General features: G+C 55.2%; 1 protein-coding gene across 1 annotated transcript in view; it reads right to left on the reverse strand.

Annotated features, from left to right (window-relative positions):
• Positions 1–3,082: 3,082 nt before the first annotated feature.
• The window catches only part of CHL1 (cell adhesion molecule L1 like), a 64,944-nt gene continuing 47,477 nt past the window's right edge, over positions 3,083–20,549 (reverse strand). Inside the window, exons 15-26 of the mRNA XM_039836824.1 lie at positions 20,250–20,351; positions 19,885–20,082; positions 18,564–18,634; positions 14,026–14,248; positions 13,089–13,204; positions 12,754–12,958; positions 12,458–12,580; positions 11,633–11,812; positions 8,209–8,370; positions 7,191–7,322; positions 5,117–5,189; positions 3,083–3,299 (exon numbers count right to left, since the gene is read on the reverse strand). Coding sequence (XP_039692758.1) covers positions 3,083–3,299; positions 5,117–5,189; positions 7,191–7,322; positions 8,209–8,370; positions 11,633–11,812; positions 12,458–12,580; positions 12,754–12,958; positions 13,089–13,204; positions 14,026–14,248; positions 18,564–18,634; positions 19,885–20,082; positions 20,250–20,351 — 1,802 coding nt within the window. The remainder of the gene's footprint in view (positions 3,300–5,116; positions 5,190–7,190; positions 7,323–8,208; positions 8,371–11,632; positions 11,813–12,457; positions 12,581–12,753; positions 12,959–13,088; positions 13,205–14,025; positions 14,249–18,563; positions 18,635–19,884; positions 20,083–20,249; positions 20,352–20,549) is intronic.

Here is a 20,549-nt window from a genome sequence, read left to right on the forward strand (position 1 = left end):
TTATCTCTTTTGATGATGCAGTTAAACAATTTAAGACACAAAACTAAGCTTTGGCTCATCAGTACTTCCTCCGCCAGGGGGCGCCAGGGTGCACACTGGCGCGTCCCAAACCCGCCCCTTCACACTGGAGTCAAAGTTGCTACAAGAATCATCTCTCAATGGCATGTAAACACATTTAGGCTTCCAATTGGCAATTATGTTTTAAATGCTTAGCAAAACGCACCAATATTTCTCATTAAACATTACTGGTCTCTGTTTAGCTCGTCTCTTCCATGAATATAAAATAGGGAAAAAAAATATTATTTGAGATTTCCAGCATCATTTCATTGTGCTTTACATTTTTATAAACATGGACACATCTAAAATATCAGACGCCTTTACGCCAATAGAATAAATCCACCAAAGCCACGTTTTCTCGGACACATGCAAAAGCAGCGAAGAACACTTTTGTACAGCAAAGACCCTGCTTAATTTTCTTCTGATGACTAATTACCCATGGCATGTGCAAATCATACCACTCGTTGAACAGGAGATCAATTTCGTTTCCTGTAGATTTGTTTTTCTAGAAAAATATATTTATGTGCTCACAGGAAAAAATTGCGTTGGCGTGCGCGGGCGGGGTGACTTTCCGATTCGTCGTTAGATCGTAGGTTCGTTTGTGAAGTTAAAAGGCATCTTAGCTTTTATCATTTTCAAATTTTTCTTCATACAGAAGAACACCCTGTGACAAAGATAAGGTCCGTGGGATCATCGTCAGCACTTCAGCGTCGAGACCGTCTGCAGCCAAGGGGTCGAGCATCTTGCCCACGGGCTTGTGCATGAAGTCGGTGCTGGCGCCAGGGGAGAACTGGGGGTTCGCTAGCCCCGGGCAGCCATCCCTGGGGAGCCATCCCGCCATCAGGCCTGGAGCGTGGCAAACAACGGTGACGGCAGACCGGAGATGGTCCGCCCCGGCCCGGCCCCTGCGCTGAAGGTCCGCGGCAGGAGCCGAATGGCAGTGAGAAGCGGTAACATGGACGGCAGAGGCAGCCACGACGCAGCGTGGCTTCCGTGCCCGTCAGCTCTGGCCACTGGGAAAGCGGGTGCGGGGACGTCCTTTCACCCCGAGGGCGAGCAGGGACCTCCACTAGGAGACGCAAAGTCTCATTACCGGCGTTAACTTCTAACTTAAAGATCATGCGATCTATAATACATCTGCTCCTAACGATTTTCAGCGATTATTTCCAACTCAGATGCTTCTCTTAAGACCATTCTGGCCGATGACAAACAGGAGGGACTCGCACGATTGCAGTGCTGCCCTCGGAGCCCGACCTTGGCCGCGCTGGGCGCCGGGGAGCTGACGCTCCTGCCGGCTCATCGGCACGCGACTCTGCCCTCTGGAGAAGCGGCTCCCCCGAGGCCGGATGGGGTGAAGCTCCAGGTGCGCCTCCGGGGGTGCGGGTCCCCACACTCACGCAGGGTGACGTCCCCGCTGGTTCTTACTTCGGGAGCGTGGTCCATCCTGACCCACGAGGCGCCACTGAAATGACATTCTGCTGCTGCCTACGCATGTTGGGTGACACACACAAGGTTTAAAGTGACTCCACGTGGGTCACTGCGCTGACCATCACAAACATCACTACATTTGGGTCCGCAAGAAATACAGCGGCTATGGAAATCAAAGTCAAGGATGTAACAAGAGACGCCCCTAGCTATAGGTCAGAGAATAAAGGAAACCTGTGAGCTAATTTCACTTAAACATCATTAAGAATTTTACGGCGAGATTAAAAAACGTTTCCATGACATCAGAAGTTCAACACTGACGTTTACTGACATGCCTGCGCAAACCTTCCTACCGCTACTGAACCAGTTCTACGTACGATCTTAAAAGGACTAGCCGTCTACTTTCCAGGAAATAAATTTCCTGAATTTGTACTGACTTCAACAGAAAGAAAACAGAAAAACGTCCCACCACGTGTAACGTGTGATGCAGGCGAACACGCCCAGGGCAGGAGCACACTCAACGAAACTTCCGAAATGCAGGAAAACATTTCCCTCAGTATTTCTACGATATTTTATTTTGAAACTGTTGGGAAAAGCAATGTAGGGACACAGTCCAAATGCTCGATACAGTGTCCTGCGTCACGGACCCTGCGCTGTTGGGCGTGGCGCTGGGACCACGGGCAATGGCTTCTGGCCCCCGACGCATGCCGTGTAGACCACCCGTCAGCGCACACCTTCACCGGAGAACACGACGCGTCTACGCTTTGAAGTGTGTGAATATTAGCATCTTATGTACAACGCATTCGGAAGGCGTACGCACACCTACTGTTGGATTAACACAGGACAAAGGTAAAAGCGGCCAGTTTAGAAGAGGAGATAAAATAACAAAGTACAACAGAGATGACGCTCGGGCCTCACCGAGAGCTCGCGGTGTTCTGTCATGAATGACCTCCGACCCCTGCGCCCCCCGCAGCCGAATTCAGTCCGGGAAAACAACGAAGACGTTGGCCGATGTCAAAACCGACAGAAATCAACGATTCACACTGGATCCGGACAAGTTAGGATCCTGTTTGGACACGACCGTCTCCGGGCAAATCGTTAGAGCTCAGTAAACACCGGTTGGCTGATCAGGTAAGACTCCCGCACCTGCGGATCAATACGTCTGGACTGTGCCCCAGGAGCAGCTTTCAGGAGGTGCCCGTGTCCCTGTTTACGCGTCGAGAGCCGTGTGGTGGCCGTCCTTCCGCCCGCGGGAAGCAGAGTCGCCCAGGCGGATCCGGGGACCGAGCACAGGTGTGCACGCAGGGCTGCGAGGTGGCCGTGCCCGACCACGTGGCGACTGGTCACACCAGCAGCCGCGAGACACAGCGGCGCGGGCTTGGGGCTCGGCCGCGGGAGCTCGAGACACGGGATCTGAGCCGCGCCCCACACGTCAGCTCCTGCCAAGGCGCCGAGCCCCGAGCACAGGCCCGCGGGGCCAGGCGCCTTGCGTTCCTGGGGCGGCGCCGTGTCCCCCAGCGTGGTGGCAGCGAAGGGGGCGCCTGGGTGGCCACGGGCCTCGGGACGTGCACATGGGGGGGGGGCGGGCGACACGCGCTGCTCACGCCCGGGGCGGGAAGGGCACGGGGACGCTCCCGCCGCTGTCCCCAGGCCCCTTCTCCCCACGGCCCGCGTAGGCGCCGATGAAGGACCCGTCCTCGCTGAACAGGCCGTGGTCGCCCTCCCCGTAGGCCACCAGGCTGTCCGCGCTCCCCGTGGCCTCCGTGCCTCTGGCCAGCGACCGGACGCTTCCCTTCAGAGGCTTTTCGTCACTGTCGCTGGAAAACAATGGAAAAGAAACTGCATAAAACTCGCCACGGAAAATTCCAGTAAAGCAAGACTCCTGCGTAACTGCTACAGAGTCTGAGACTTTTCAGGATCTCCCGCGAACACGGCAGACAGACGAGCCCTCAGCGACGCTCTCGCGGACGCGCGTGTGGACCGTCGCCCCGTGCGCGTCGCCCGCGGTGCCCGGCCCCTCTGTGCACGCGGAGCGGCGGGCCTCGGCCCTCCGTCTTACCTCCGTGAGCCCCCAAACCCTTCCGGAATGTCCCGTCTGTTCAGATTACTCAATCCAATTCTGTTTCTCGAAACCCTAGAACCTCCTTTCCTATAGTTTATGAACTTGGGTTTGTTAAGAAAAAAATGTAGCTGGCACTTTTAGACCATAAATGCACAAGTGACTTGTGTCCACGCTCCGGCTTTATCCCCAACAAAAGCAGCTCTGTCTGTGACATAACGTGGTCTCCCCAGGTTCTGAGCGAAGTTTTAAGTACCAACAACTGTCATGCTGTAAAGTTGTGTGATTTTTCAAATCCTTGAGAAACGAAGGACTTGGAAAAGCTATAATCGGGCCGGACTAGCACCTGACGCTCACGGCGGCCGCCCGTGCCGCTCCTGCAACGGGTCCTGGACGCGCTTCCTGGACGCGTGGCAGGGCGGCCCTTCCTTGCCCACAGGTCGCCATGGGACACGGTTGGGCCAAAGGGGACAAAGGGGACACGTGTCACTTCAGAGCCAGCGCTCATCCTCCATGCTCTCCCTCTGCTGGGGCGATCTGGATGCCCCCCGTCCAGCCACCGCCCCTACGTGACAAAGTGACCCGAGAACCATGGCTTCGGAGTCGTCTGTGACGGCAGCGTAACTCAGGCTGTCCTGACGATCGCTGGCTCCCGTGATGACAAAAGCACCGGGAGGAGCCACAGGAGTGAGAATCTGGTCGCGGGGCACAGCGCCCAGCGAAGCCTCCTCCCAGGACGACCGGGGCCGGGGCCGTGTGACTGATGCCCCTGTGCTCTCAGCAGGAGAGGGTGAAACACGCGTCAACGGCTCTGAAGCAGCGGTCCCCAACCTGTCTGACACCAGGCACCGGGGCTCCCGTGAGCATCCAAGCCCTGATGTGAGGCGGAGCTGAGGGGTGACGCCGGCGCCGGGGGGCAGCTGTAGACACGGAGGGAGCTTCGCTCGCCCGCCCGCCGCTCACCTCCCGCTGTGCGGCCCGGGTCCTAACGGGCCAGGGACCGGTCCTGGTCCATGGTTCGGGGGTTGGGGCCCCCTGCTATAAAGGGACGCAGGGGAGGTGGTTCAGGGGGTGATTTACCTATTTCCTGCCCAGCAGTCACCAGCTGCGAGCCCACCTCCCACTGCTGCTCGAGTCCCTGGAGGGAGCCACTGCCCCCTCGTCTGCTTTGTCATCGTACTTAATTGATCCCAGTCATGAACATGGCGCAGTCTGCCTTCCGCGGGCCAGGTCCGCGGGGGGACACGGTGTGCGCCTTGCTCACCTTCGCAGGCGCACACAGCAGGTGCACGGGACACCTGGGTGTGGAGGTAAACGGAGCCCCCCCTGGGCTCACGGCAGCCATGCTGAAGACGCTTAGGTAAGCCAAGAGACGGTCACCTGACAGAACTGCCCTTGCCCGACGCTCACAGGACGCCTCCCGCATCGTCCAGACGCCCCGGCCCACACGCGGGACGCCGGCTGCCGTCCCGCCAGGCCCGGGGACCCGATTCTGAGAACGAGCACGTGCGCCGTGCGGCCACGCCCGTGACCCGGGACACGCTCCGCCCCAGCGCAGGTGACTGCCACGTTTACCTGTAGTCGCCGAAGGTCTCGTCTTTCCCTGACTGGACCTCTGGGTCTGGGTGCAGGTCTTCCTTTTCTTTCACTGACAAGAAAAACGCAGGAGAAAGTCATGCACGTAACAAAAAAACGTACCGGCCGAGGCGAGACACGGCCGATCCCACAGCCCTGCTCGCCCCGCCGGTGCGGGCGGCCCACGCTTTCTGTGGCTGGACCTACAGCCCGTCCGAAATCTCTGTAAGGACAAAACGGACGTGTGGGTCCCCCGCTATCATGAGAGCCGCCACGCAGTAGACCCTGCCGCGGCCACCTGCGACCACGGGATGACGAGACCCGCTGGGAGTCTCGCTTGGCTGCGGCGCCAGCAGGTCGGTGACCGACACGCCTGTCACTGCGCGAACCGCCCTGACGGTGCCAGAGGCTCGCACCAGCTCTACGTCGCTAAACTGGACAGCGAGAGTCAACGTTTGGTCGTTTCCCGCTTCCTCTTCCTCAGAATTGCCCCAAAATCATCACGCGGGTCGACTGTGACCCTTGACGTCAGCCTTTCGCGTGGCCCTGGGCTGCTCGCAGACACCCGGGGGGGAAGGGTGTCACTTTGCTGTCCTGCAGGGTGAAGCGATGGCCTCATTCTCCTTCAAGGGCATCGTTTGAGCAGCTCTTTTAGAATTTGGATGGGGCCGCACTTCACAGTGACCGGTGGGGGACACTCGAAAGGGAATGCTGGCTCTCTGTGATCTTCCAGTCAATCACCCAGAACACTGTGAGTCCGTGAAAATCTAATTCATAATGATTCAGTCTCCGTAGGGAAAAATGAGGTGTATAATTACATAAATTTTCCATGTAATTTTACAAAAATTTTGAAATTATGCTTGTTTGTTTGCTCAAAATATATAATGGGCTCCCACTAATATTTGCTGAATGAGTCAGAAGTCAATGAACTTTCACTAATCTGAACCTCATCAGAATACACTCAGTGGGATCTAAATCTTTCCCCCAATATAAAAGCGTCCATCCTGAATACTAAGAAAAAAATAGCACCAACACAATATATTTATCGGAAAAAGATGAGCTTGGAAATTGAATGAAACTAAAGTGAAGACAACCATCGTATTAACTCGGATGGTTTTTATTTATTTAATTCAAGGCAATGTCGTCACGGTCACAAGCGCAGTGCCCGCTGTGGTTCCCGCTCACGCAGGTGACCGGCGGGCAGGCCATCAGAACGCACTGGAGCAGAACAGTCCCTGCGTCATGAATGTGGAGAGAGGCAGCCGTGAATGGGCCCGTCCACGTGTGCGACTTAGAAATAAGACTTTTCAACATCTCTGCGATTTTACGAATAAAAGAAGCTCGGAAGCATCGTCAGTCTGGTCAGACCCTGTCTTAAGCACTAATAACTAGTTAGTGGGCAACCGCCTGCATGCGGGGCTCTCCAGCGGTCCCCAACCCTGCAGACACAGGGCCCGGCGGCCCTGTGAGCATCTAAGGCCTGACGAGCTGAGGCGGGGCTGAGGCGGTGATGCCGGCGCCGGGGAGCGGCCGCAGACACAGATGGAGCCTGGCTTGGTGGCCCGCCGCTCACCACCTGCTGTGCGGCCTGGGTCCTAACAGGCCACGGACTGGACCGGTACCGGTCCCTGGCCTGAGGAGAGGGGCCCCTCCTCTAGGCCACATACTGCCTTTGGTTAGTTAATACAGGAATACTTTGTCCCTCACCTAATATGCTAATAGAAATCTGATTTGAAGGTGTCACTAGAAAAACGAGACGTTTCTGAAGAGAGCCTCTCAGAAGACACCATGTAATGAATATTAAAAGACAACTTTATTCGTCTGTTGCTTTCTGTTCTACATCCCACAGTTGGGGGAGATCTCGTGGTGCTTGTCCTTTTCTGTCTGACATATTTCACTTAGCATGACACCCCTAAGGTCCGTCCACGCTGTCACAGACGGCAGGATCTCGTCTCCGACAGCTGAGCGATATTCCATAGTACACACGTAGCACTCCCTTCGCCATCGAAGAGCCTCGGGCTGCTTCCGTGTGTGCCGCGACCCCAGTCCCCGTACACAGAGTGACAGGCGTTACCTGAGTACTTCCCACCTCTGTTCCTCTTCACGAAGCACACGGTCAGCAGCGTGAGCGTGAGGACCGCGACAGCACACATCAGCCCGATGAACCAGCCTTGCGTGGCGATGTCATCGTACAGGCCAGCGTACCCTGCCGCACAGAGAGGAGGCACACGCTCGATGCACGAGGCAGCCCCCGGACGACGCCCCTCGGGGCGAGTTCAACATCGCTTTCAAACACACACGAGAGCGTCAGTTTTGTGGTCCCCCCGAGTGACCCTCAGGGCACGTGACTGGAAGGATGTTTCGTGGGGAGGACACTGATCGGTGTCCAGGCTTTATTTGGAAAGGGCCCTGTCCGGTCGCATTTGGTTCTGAGGATGGAACCCAGAGAGGAGGGTGCAGGCGGGTGAGGTTAGCCCGGCAGCAGCAGCAAGAGCAGCAGCAGCAGCAGCACAGGCCGCCTCGGTTACTGCAGGATGCCCTGTCGCCGTGGGCTGCCTCGGTCACCACGGGCTGCCTTGGTTATCGCAGGCTGCCATGGTTACCATAGGCCGCCCTGGTCACAGACCACTGTGGTTACCACAGGATGCCCTGGTCACCGTGGGTTGCCTTGGTTACCGCAGGACGCCATGGTTACCGTGGGTTACCGTGGTTACCGCTGGCTGCCATGGTTACCGCAGGTTGCCATGGCGTCGCCGGGTTCTGGTTGTTTTGCTTTTTAGTTTTTTTGTTATTCGCATGTTAATGAGCGGGGACGTGTTTAGGCAGCCACACACGGCAGAAACAGGAAGGGGAGCTGGACCTTTGTAGAACGTTTTTCCTTTTCGTGGTTTTAAAACGCTGGGCCGAAAGAAACTGAAACGATCGTTTTTACAGGAGCGGCCTCCATGTGCTTTCCCTCTAACGCGGGAAGTCTGCGCGGGTCCGTGGTCGACGGGGCGCGGAGGGGGCGTCTGGCGCCGCCCCGCGCGGATAAGTGGTCGACGGGGCGCGGAGGGGGCGCCTGGCGCGCCCCGCGCGGCCTCGCGTCTCACCTCTCCCTCTCGCCTCGATTACGTCTTCGAAAATGCTACTGTTATCCACCCAATTCTTAGTCGACAGGCGAACTACATGGTCAGCTCCCGGCTCAAACACCTCTACTGGGTGGAGCTTTTGAGTGAGATTTACTCCTCCGGACAGCTTCCCGAGACCTTTACCTGAGAAATGCACACAGTTAAATCATGTCAATAGGCACCACTGAAAAGCAGGACATGAAAAATAAAATATCTATATACATATAGTGCTATTTCAGATGAATACGAGAGCTACTTGTGGCATTTTTACCCTCAGATAGTTCTTGAATGATCAGGAGAGCAATAAAATCAACATTTTAAGATTTTCCTTTTATAATATACTGAAACTCAGTCAATGAAATTAACTTAATTCGTGCCCTTTTAAGATGATATGCACGATGAAATGGCACTATAAATGCCTGCCCTTTTAAGATGATATGCACGATGAAATGGCACTATAAATGCCTGTTCGTGTGAATAATTCAAAACCAAACACAGACTTCAAAAAATCACACGATGTCATTTTGTGCAATGTGAACTTTGCCAATCCCAGCAGGGAACGGTGTGGCCACCGTGGCTTTAAATTAAAGCACGTGACATTTCAACTCCGTGTTACTCATCTTTGTCTGGGTCTTCTCCTTGAATACTGATGCGTGGCATCACGATACGATCACGTGTCAAACAGATGAAATCTGTAGAAACTTAAGCTACATCACATGCAGGTTTATAGGCACATGTACATGAAATGCACTGACATTTTGAGAATGTTGTGAGAGACACTTTTCTTAAAAAAAAAAACCATGAATATGCCAATATATCAACTACAGAATCTCATGGTCACAGATAAAAATGAGTCAAGTGTAAGCAAAGACACATGTAATTTCCAATCTCACAACAAAATATCTAAAATATTTTCTCAGGTATTTTGCTAGAATCAACTCGATAGAATAGATACAAACCAGAAAATACTAAAGATTTATACGGAAGATAAAATATATCCCGTGTTGCGAATATTAGGGGTTGGGAAACTCTGTTTCAAATGGGTATACTTTGTTATATGTTAAAATTTAGCTATAACATTTTATCACAGATTAGAAATCAATTATATAGTTACTGATAACACGAGAGCTTCACTAAAACATGGCACCATGGAAGAAACGAAGCCGGTGACATTAGCTGAGCAAAGCCATTAAGATTGAGCACCGCTGAAACAGAATGCAATTAATTCTGCCTTTGAAAATCAGAAATATTAATATAACAGTAAGTAGCATAAGCTTTTGAAAAAGAGCAGAGCGAGTGTTTCATTCAAACTAGTAACGGCACAGAAAGAATATTTCTGATTAACTCCATCTTCTTCTTCCGCCTGGACTATGGAATGTGAGCCACGTGAAAATCAGAGTGACGACCAGGAAATCGCCAGAAAAAAATGCTGGCGCATGAGACCCCAGTCTCTGAAGAGATGCCGGGGACTCCAGCCGAGCACGGAGAAGGGGGGTGCGCGGAAACACATCCCCACGGGCACCGCAGTTATCATTTCTGGCGTGTTTAGTGATATCAAGATGTATCGCTTCAGTGAAAAAAATGTATGTGTTTCTTTTTTCAAAGATCGTGCTCAAGACCAGTAGGAAAAGGGGCTGCGGTGTCTTTCCTGCGAGCGTGGCGGGACACGCCGGCAGCAGGGTGGGCTGGGGGAGGGGACGCTGCTGGGTCACTGAAAACAGGGATTCCTGAGAAAGAGCGGAGACGGATCAGTAAGGGGGCTTCGAACTCCTGACGCGTGTGACGGGAGATGCTGGCCGTGAGGCCCTCGGGCTACATCTCGCATCTGCAGAGAGGCTGCAGCGTCGCTTACAAAATCACACGCACGGCACTGCCCGTCCTCCGAAAACAACTCGTCCAGCGTGGACGTGACCGAGGCCCCCTGCCCCACGACCTCGGTCCCGCTGGCCCGCGTGACTCTAGCCAGGCCACCTGTGGCACAGTGTCCTCAGGGGCGGGGCTGGTGAGAGGGGACAGCCGGGCTCATCGTGCTCGGGCCTTGTTTCCATGGAAACAGCAACCCTCCCGGGCCTTCGACTCTGTTTTCAAAAACACGGGGGCCGCAATGTCGAGATGACGGCTGCTCTCGCCTCGTGTCTTTGCCCTGAACACGTGATGCCCGTGTGAACTCTCGAGAAATGAGATGCTCTTAGTTACTAGAGAGTTTTCCATCGCTGTCTTTAAGTGGAACTTCCGTGAGGAGGTAAACAGGTTCCTCATCTCACTCGGTGTCTAATTCGTCCTTGAGGGTGAACTGTGGGCTCCCCCGGGAGGAACTATTGCCCGTGGAAGGGGGTCCTGAGCACTTAGGAGTCTGAGGGAAACACGAGCCCCGCGTTAGTCGGATGCGAAGGGGCCGTGAGAGGCGGCCAGAGCGGTGAGTGGAAGTCAGGGCGTGAGCGTGCACGGGCGGACACGCGGGCGTCTCGGCCCCTCACAGACGCGAATACGTGTCAACGTGTGTTTTCATAAATGACACACGACTTCATCTTCCCCGCCACTATTTTCTCTGTTCCCATCGAGTCTACCTTTTTTCTCATCGGAAATGTGGAAAAGCATCCCAAAGAGCGCCTGACGTAAAGCACGTGATCAGCAAAGGCCCCTCTGCTTCCCGCCGCCCCGCACCAATCCTGCCAGGTCCGACCGGCTTGAACCGCACGGACGCCCTCTTTATGACTCATCAGGAAGCACGTGGTTCCTCTGAGTCGTTTCCCTCATTCTACCCCCTTGTTCGTCTTCCGATGTCCCACCGATGTTACAGAAAGCCCAGCAAAACGCCGCTAAAATCCTAGTTCCCAAAACGATTCGGGGAGGGAGACGGCTCTGAGTCGGAAATGATTTTTTAAAGTGCAACTGAATTAGGAGAATTATATAACTGAAACCACAGACTGACGGGCTGTTCTTAAGCCAGTTATCTGGCATCAACCAGCAGACGACAAAATAAAACGGATGCACGAGTCTGCGTGTCTGTGAGTCGGGACACGGAGTAGAGCGTGTCAGATCCGTGTTGCAGAATGTCTGCCGGGAGAGACAAGTATCTGCCAGGCAGAAACATTTCCGAAAGAAAACTATCCTTCCCCGCACCTTACGGACAGCTTCCCGGCCTTGGGTCCCCTGAGCTAATTAAGTAAAACGAAGGTCCCTGACCTTATGCTCTCTAAAGCGATATAGCTCGATTGCTGTTGCCGTAGAAACCCACAAATCGAGTCGATGTGAACTTGACAAACGAGATAGATAAATTCTGCACCGACATCGGTGGTGCAGACCGAGGCGCGATCGTGCCGGTTTATGGTGGCGCGCGCGTGGGTCCCTGCCACGGGGTCGGGAAGGCTCGCCGCGTGCACGCGTGGAGCCCCCCGCTACTTACTGCCGTCACCCGCCGTGAGGCTCTCCTCGGTGAGGGGTTTGCCGCAGCCCCGGGACGTGCAAGCCCGCACGTAGAATTTGTACCGGGTCGCGGGGCTGAGGTTCGAGAGGTGCCAGCTGGGCTTCGAGGGGCTCGTGATGTTGACGGCATTCAGTTCTCCGACCTCGTAGGTGTCATTTACTGAGGGCACAAAGGACAGTTCCCCGTGAGTCACAGTCGTGATGACCCGAGCGACGCTGTCTCTGACTTCTGCGTCTATGATGCTCGTGGTGCGCAAGGCGCCATCTGAATCACTCCGAGCCATCGACTCGTTTAACTCTGAGGCCGACGTAATTATTGTGACTATAACATACGTGAGGAAACCGAGGTTTCGTAAGGATAAGCACCTTGCCTAGACCTAGGGCTAGTAACTGGCTCAAGGTCTCTGATAAAAAATACGAAACTATGTTTTTTGGTACCCGCTGGCATACTGATTTTCTTCTAAAACAGACTTTGGCAAACCTTTCGGAAAAGGACTAGATGGTGACTTTCAGCCTGTGTGGCCCATGCAACCTCTGTCACACTACTCGACTTGGCCACTGCAGTGAGAAACAGGTACAGACACGTGAAAATGAACGCGCACGGCCGTGTTCCAATAACTTTTTTCTTTATAAAAACAGGCAGTGCCCGGAGGCTCCTCCGAGCCAGCTTACGGGTGCTGTGCTGTCGGGAAGTAGGTGGCCTGCAAACCATCATCATCGGACCCTCAGCATAGCGAGCCAAATCCTCAGCCAAAAAAAACAAACGGAACTATGACTGGGTGACTCCACAGAAACATCTGCGTACTTATCTGGTACTGCAGCACGTAGCCAGTCAAGTTTCCGTTCAGCTTCTGAGGCAGTCCCCAGGACACGGTGGCGGTGTCCTTGTCGATCTGGACGACCTTGAGGAAGGCGGGCTGGCCAGGAACTGGGAAACACAGGGCCAAGGGCAGACACTCAGGCATCGGCAGGGTTTCAAGGAGGCCCGTGAGTATCGCTTTCTCACAGGCAGTGAGCGGCCAGCTCGTGGAGTCTGCGCTCACGCTGCTGGGGGGAGACGCTCGTGTCGGCCCTGGGGAGGCCGCCCGCGCCCCCACTCACCTCCTTCGGGTGTCCGGAAGGCGTGGGGCTCGCTCTCGGGGCCGGCGCCCCTGGAGTTGTAGGCCGAGACCGTCACGTGGAACTCGCTGAAGGCCTCGAGGGACGGCAGCATCCCGGAGTTTCTCGGCCCCGAAAACCGCAGCACGTTTACTCGCTTGGGGAGCGTCCGTCCATCCAGCAGGCTCTTCGTTTTCCACCAGTTTATCTGCAGCGAACACAAGAACCGTTCGGCGAGTCGGCCACGTGGCGGGCACTCTGCTCGTCTTCCGAGATCGGGGCCGGCGTGCAGGAAAGGGCTTCGCCCGGCGGCGAGGACCGGGGGCTCCGACGCAAACCTCATATCCTCTCAGGTGTCCGCGGACGCTGTCCTTCGGCACCGCCGACCAGGTCACTTTAGCCAGCGTGCTGTTGATGACGTCCACCCCCCGGATCTCGGGGGCCGCGTCGGGGTCTGTGGAGCGGGAAAGAGCGACCGGCTTTGGAGAAACCCGGACAGGCTGGGGCCGTGGCGCCGCCCTCGGCAGCAGGTGACCAGACCCGCAACGCAGCTAACGTCACTCGGGACGCTGCTGAGCTGATCCGCTCACAGCCAGCGGCAGCCGGGAACGCGCCGTGCGCCGGGTGCTGTTCTCAGCCTGGCCGGGCAGCCCCGGAAGGCGGGTCGCCCCCAGCCCACAATGCGGGGCGCTCCCCCCGGGGACCCGCGGTGGCCAGGGCTGCCGTCTCGGGTCGGAGGGAGAACGTGGACGACAGTGAGTGTCGCTGTCATTTCACCGTCTCTACCTTCTCCCCCCTCGTGTCTAAACATGACCGTGGGCGCCGCGGGCCGAGGGACACTCCCGCGACAGCCGCTATGGTGCCAGCACGTCTGACTGCGACGTCACCGGCACCCCGGAGCCCCGGGCGTGTGTCTGCGTGTGCGTGTGACGCCGCGGCACGATCTGGGCCTGGCTCACGGGCGTCGGAAAGGCCGAAGACGGCCACGCCCCGGGCACGGCGGCAGGGGACCGTCACACGGCCTTTGCCGCACGGAGACAAATGGGACCAGAAGCCTGAGGACGACCGTGCTGCTTAGCCGACGGGACTGATTTTCCACGTAGAAACAGCTGTCCTGGGAAGTTTAGGAAAATCGAAGCTTTCCGCACATTCCGCCCCACCCCCCTCTCCCGATCCCCCGTCCCGCGGCTGACGACGCGGGAGCCAGGGCGACGGTTCTCCGCAGCCCTCTGCAGCCGGGGCCAGGGCCGGGGCGGAGCCCAGGGCGTCACTCACAGTCCTCCCCGGAGTAGAGAACCACGGCCTGGGGTGCGGGGCCGGCGCCCAGGTGGTTGACGGCCTGGACCTGGACCTCGTACGGGGCGTAGACGCTGGACGTCATCACCCGCAACGTGTGGTTCCTGACGGTTTCTTCCTCCCGCTCCACGGGGGCCCCCTGCGGCTTCCAGGTCACCCTGTACTCCAGCCCCGGCCCGTTCTGCTCCATGGGCTTCAGCGGCTGAAACGGCAGACAGACGCGCGGGGTCGCAGGATGCCGCGTCGGGGACGGGGACGAGGACAGCCGCCCGGGCCACGGGGACGCCGCAGCGGAGGCCGCGTCCGGAGGGGCTCGATCCCCGCTTTGCTTTGGAAATGGCTGCGGAGCCCCTCGTCCCTGTCTTCCAGTTTGTAAGTGATACGAGCTCAGCTCCCCAACTCATAAGAACCCCACAGCTCAGCCTCCCCAATCGTAAGAACCTCTACAGCTTCAGCCCCAACTCGCAAGAACTCCCCGCGAGCTCAGCCCCCAACCGCAGAACCCCCGCAGCTCAGCCCCCCAACTCGTAAGAACCCCCCGCAGCTTGGCTGCCGGGAGGACACGCGCCCTTGACACCACGCCTTGCTGCCCCCGTGGAACGCTTCACTAGGAAACCCGCACGGGCTTCAGCTTTTCTTATGCTCCCTTTCACATTCTACTTCTTTACCCAAAGAACCGGCGGACGCCAAGGACGTCCCCTGGCTGTGAACGGGGTCTCCCCGCCGTCCTCGGCAGAACTCCCCTCCGCCTGACTTGTCCGTCCCCACCTCCCCTCCGACAGAGGAGGGTGGCCTGTGTCTGCATCTCTGGACCAGACGTGGGCTCTGCCTGCAGTAAAGTCAGCTCCGCCTTCCCCGACACTCTGCCTTCCTTTAAGAGAAGCCGCCTCCCCACACAGACACGCTCTATTTAATGTAGAGCGCAGTTGAGGGGAGGGATTTCTAGCTCCATTTTTAATGGAGAAATACTTTGATTCGAAAACCATGAATGGGATGTCAACCAACTTACTTATTTCTGCAAAAATGGGAACGTGCATTTAAACAAATCGGTTACGCGAAACACGTTAAAAATGCGATTCTGGTCCGAGGGTGCGAGGCTCACTCCTTAAGCCGTGCGTTTATCTGCATGTGAGTTTGGAGCAACAGGGTCACGTGCCGCGTTTCTGCGGAATCTGCGGTGCTTCCTGACCCAATCTGAGCGACTAAAATACTCATTAGAGGCGTTGGTCGGAGTAGAGTTGACAGCACAGTGTTTGCGAGCAAAAGAAATGCAGGGTTATGTCCATCCCAAGGCGAACACTTGCATTAGCTGGGAGAAGAAAAATCGAAGGGAAACGAAGCCTTCTGGGACGTCCCACGGCCGGGGGCTGCTCCCGCGCTCACTGGAACACGGTGCCCCGATGGCTCGCACCCCGATGCGGACGTGAAGCCACCCGCGGCCGCGTGGGCCAGACGGCTCGGGCCCCGGGTTCTCAGCTCCACACTGCGCCCCGGAACTGCGAGGGCCCCAGGCACGGCAGCACGCGTGTGCGAGGCGTGCGGTTCAGAGGCCGCGTGCTTTGCTCCAAGGAAAGCAGGCGTGTTCCGCGAAGCTCTCTGGGGCATTTTAAAATAGACGGCGCCACCGTCGGCGACACTCTCGGGAAAGACGTCACCTAAAGGGCCGTCCTCCGACGCCCGCAGCATCAGCCACGCGCTGTGTTTGGTGCTCAGAGAACGGACGGCAGAACCTCAGCAAATTCTCAAACAAGCCCCAGCGCAGAGCGGGCCCCAGGGGACCTCGGGCAGCGCAGGGACGAAGGCCACCAGCCCGTCCCCTCGAGAACCTGCGTCTGGGCACCAGGCTCTAGGAAAGAGGGTGTCTAGGTGGGTCCCCGCAGGTCCTTCCGGGGGCCTGAGGACCCCGTGGAATGGCTGGCGAAACTTGCCGTGTTTAATTTTCTAGAGGAGGAGCCTGTTCTCCTAGCGTATTGTCGAAGAGACCCAGGACAAGGCGGGGTTGTGACGACCGATCTGGAAACGGGACACGCTGTCCTGCTGCCCCGACTTCATCCTAAAGCGGGCGGGTTTCTTCTCGTACTTGCGACAGAAATGATAAGATCTGGGGCCTTGGGAGTGGGACCCCTCGGCTGTGACCACGCCGTCAGGCAACTGAAGACGTTCCTATTGCCAAACTCTAGTGGGTTCAGGTTTTTTTTTGGGGTTGTGTCTCTGAGATTAGAAATTTGCTATTTAATTGACTCTCAAACTTAACATAAATATATGCTTAAGAACAGGAAATGTCAAGTGGAAATCATTCTGACATAATTATTTTACTGATCAGGCCACAGTGGGCTCTGTGTATTTTTTTTCTTATTTTTTTTCCTTCATAGGATTTTTCATTAAATGACATATTATTTTATTTCTGATGTATTTGCTTATTGTCTGTCCCTCTAACTAGAATGTATATTCCACGAGAGCAAAGAAAGACGTTAATATTTATTGGTTCCTTGTTCTTTTCCTGCCCTATATAAACCAAGGACCTCACAATACATCACTTTCGACTGAATCATGTTCAACGCTAAAACATGAAACATAAAGCAAACAAAAACTACAGACATCTAACCCTTCCTAATGCTCAGCGGAGCTGTTAATCCTTCTTTAAAAACTACTTTCTTCTCCCAGATCATTATCTTGGAGACAGGAATCCTTTAGTAAGTCAGTCCCAGGAGGGGCTCTGGTGACTCCTTCCGAGTCTGCTTGTCACTTGGGAGCTGTCTGGCATCTGATCACAGGGTGACCCACGCAAAACCGCCACCAGGGCAAATGTCCTAAGACTTCACGGGGTGTGCCCGCAATTTTAGATCTCTGATATTTCAGAGCAGCAAGCGCGATGGGGCGCAGCAGGAACGCAGCGGCCAGTGCGGCCAGTGCGGCCAGTGCGGCCAGCTCCTCCCCCGGCCGACTGCCCCACCCTCTAGTCAGGCAACCGCGAAATCACTGTCCTTCCTCCTCAGAGACTGCTGCACACTGTCCAGAGGGCGCGAGTGACCAGTCTCCCGCACCTTTGGGGGAAGAAAAGAGTGGCCTCTGAGGACGGGCAGCAGGGAGAGTGAAGGTGCCTCCTCGTGAGGTCACAGCATCCCGAGTCCGCTCCCCGTCTGGAGGGCGAGGCTCCGACCAGGAGCTGCTGCTGCTCCCACAGGCACAGTGCGGAGTGACGGGACGTTCGTGGGGCACGGGGCACCTCCCTGAGGACCCCGCCTGCCTATTACAGAGTGCGGTGTCTTCGTCACCTACCCAGTCGTGGCAGCACCCAGCTTACGAAATTTCCGTGGAACTTAAGTGGTCAGACAGAGATACTCTGAAAGAATGACATGCTGACGTGGCGTCAGACGACGGATTAATTAGCGAGGCGACGTGGTGGCAACTGCTTACGACCACAAGTTCCAGGAGAGAATAATACTGTTCGACATGCTGAGTTACTGTGCGTTATCCATTTTTTTTTCAAATTTTAAATTTGTAAAACTTAATTTCACTGGAGTGGGAACAAAGGGCTAGTGTTGATTTGAAAATATTAACTGAATATTTTGGGGGTATGGGCTACATGATGAGGTAACGAGGGGAAAAAAAATCGAACTGAACTTCATACGCCTAAAATTCTCTCGAAAAATCATACCTGGGCTGAGGTGTGGAAATAAATTCCAGCATACATTCGAAACTGTCCTACACTTATGTAAAATTCAATGAATCCGGTGTCGGAGGACTATGACTCATCAGGCTGGTCGACTGATAATCCACTTGCCAGTAGGTTAAAATGCTCGTTCGTGACGTATGTCCACGTAGCACAGAGGGAGAAAGTTATCCGCCATCACAGAAGACACGGAGACACGACACACACACGTATGACAGTGATCGGGGCGGAGTCAAGGCCGCGTGCCCGATCTGAAGAGGAGAGTCCATTCGTAACTTAACACACGAGAGGGGGACGCAGCACCCACGCCTGACCTCTGGCTTCGCTGGGTCCTGGCGGGGACGGTGACACCGCCCGTCAGCCGCCGTTTCTGCAGCTGGAACAAGGTGTCGAGGACACTTTCGTGACGAGGCTGTCGTCAGAATGAGACGTGGGGGGGGGCTATTATCTGGGAGTCATTCTCCTGATGTGCTTACTGTTTATCAGACCATATACTAAAGTCAAGTGAAATGTTAAAGGTTTGGGTGCTTTCGGAATGGAAGAAAAAATTAGGGTCTCAATAATAAAAATATTAGGAATCTGAAACTTTTGGTAACCGATTACAATTAAATCGACCTGGATAATCTCCAATAAATCATTCACCACTGCAAACCTCAACGTCACGGCATTCTAATCCAAATGATCTTTAAAATCCACAAAAAAATCTTTATAAAATTTAATAAAATATCCAAGTTTTTTTTTTTGTTCTTAAAAATACTGCTGTATCGTTATACTTGGCATGCAGACCTGAAAGAACGACGAAAAAAGAAATAGAGAAGCGCATAACACATTAAAGAATACGCACCTCCCATTTTATAATCATTTCCTTGGGCTGAGAGGCTTGAACCCTTATGTTCTGTGGATTCCTGTCCGGAGCTGGAAAGTCACAAGCATTACGATGATTTTTTTCCTATCACATGGTCCACGGGTAAATCATCACTCCCCCCTCCCCCCACAAAAACTATATTTAAACAACTTTTATATACTTATTAATTACTCTAGAGCTGAGTTCCTACAAAGATTTAAGGCCGCTCCCCCCACCAGCTTTCCTGAAGCTTAAGGTTACAATGTAATGATTTGATATACGAATGAATATAAATATGCACGTGTGTTTCCTATTTATATGTGTATGCCACAATAAGATTAGTTATCACACCCATTATCTCACAGGCGGCTTTAAAATATATTTTTTTATTTAAAGGAGTAAAGTAGTGTCCTTGGAGTGATGTAATTATTCAGTGGCGAGTAGATGGTTTACTTTACGTATCTTATTTTTAAACCTGCTCTTTAAAATATTAAACTTACTTTTTAAAGCCCTACACCTGCTTTTTAAAAACACGTTTTAACTTTAAAGCTACTTTACTTTTTCTATGACTTTTGTCAGAAACGTATGTTGTGAATATTTGTCTCTAAGCTGATAAGATCAAACATCGTCTATTAACATGAGCAGCTAAATCTAGGGACAGGAAATACACTGAGCTTGGTCCATTTTATAAGAAACGGCTCGGTGTGGAGCTTAGAGCCAAGTCCCACTTGGCTCACACAAGCCCCTGGGCAGGTTATTGCCGCCACCTGCTTTTCCTCAGTCCCAAAGGGGAGCTCTACCCTGGCACATTTCTTCCACCGAGGGGCAGAAACGCGGTCCCGTGGCGTGGCCACACTGACGGAGCAAGGCCAATTCGGAGACGTGGTTTAGGACTACTCTCCTTGGGGTCTTAACAACAAAAAAGTGCCTTTGGAATTTAGATAGAGATCGAGATACAAAAAGTACACTGGGTGCGTGAAGGCAGCGGTGGCGGAGACACTGGAAACCTGACGAGGAGCCTGGGGCGGGTCCCACGCTCGGTCACAGGCCGAACTCTCGACTGTCCCTACTGAACTTCAGCTGCGTATCTGATTTCAACAGGACGCTGGCCACCGGGAGCTGCACAGAGCGCGCGGCCCACGCGCCTCCCGCTGGCTCCCCGCCCAGCACCGGACGCTCCTCCCGCAGCTGGGGTGCCCGTGGTTCGACCACGCTGTCCCGGGGAACACCCAAACCCCCCGCACGCTCTGGCCCTCTCAGTACTTTTCTCCTTCCCAGAAAGGCCGCCGCCCCGCGGGAAGCCGGCCTGGGAGGCACCTACCTGCCGGAGGCGTCTCGTGGCGGTCGGATGGCCGGCTCGGCTGGCTGCGCCCCACCTCGTTCACGGCGCTGACTCTGAACTGGTACGTCACGTACGGGGCCAAGGGCAGTAGGGCGGTCGTCTCCTCTCCCCGGACCCTCGCCAGCTCCTCCCACCGGCCGGGGTCCACCTTGTTTCCTTCAAACTCTATGATGTACTCTAGCGGGGGGACAGGGGACAGGTCAGGGTGGCCTGGGGATGGGCACGGGGACCTGAGCTCCACGCACGAGCGTACAGCTCCGCGCTAACCCGCCGGCTGCGGCCAGCAGGGCTTCGGGCCCATTTCCGGCCTGGAGCGTAATTAAGGGGCACCTGGCGGTCCCTACCGCTGATGTCGCTGTTGTGGGCGTCTCCGGCCTCCCACGTCAGCCGGACACTCCTGTTGTGTCTCTCGGACAAGCGGAGGCTTCCCGGGGGGTCCGGGACATCTAATCAGAGGGAACGGGGACAAGGGGACAGTGAGCGGAGTGCAGGCCGTGGCCTTTGTTCGTCCGGCCCTCCCCCAGGCGCCCCGCCAGCCCCACTCCGGGCCCTCCGCTGGCCGGGCTGCGCACACCTCAGGGCACCGCCACGCCTGTCCCGTCCCACGGGTCTCATGGCCTCTGGCTGATTACGGTTCTGCTCTC

The sequence above is a fragment of the Pteropus medius genome, unplaced genomic scaffold, assembly GCF_902729225.1.
Source record: "Pteropus medius unplaced genomic scaffold, Ma_sr-lr_union100, whole genome shotgun sequence".
In the NCBI taxonomy this organism is placed as follows: Eukaryota; Metazoa; Chordata; class Mammalia; order Chiroptera; family Pteropodidae; genus Pteropus; species Pteropus medius.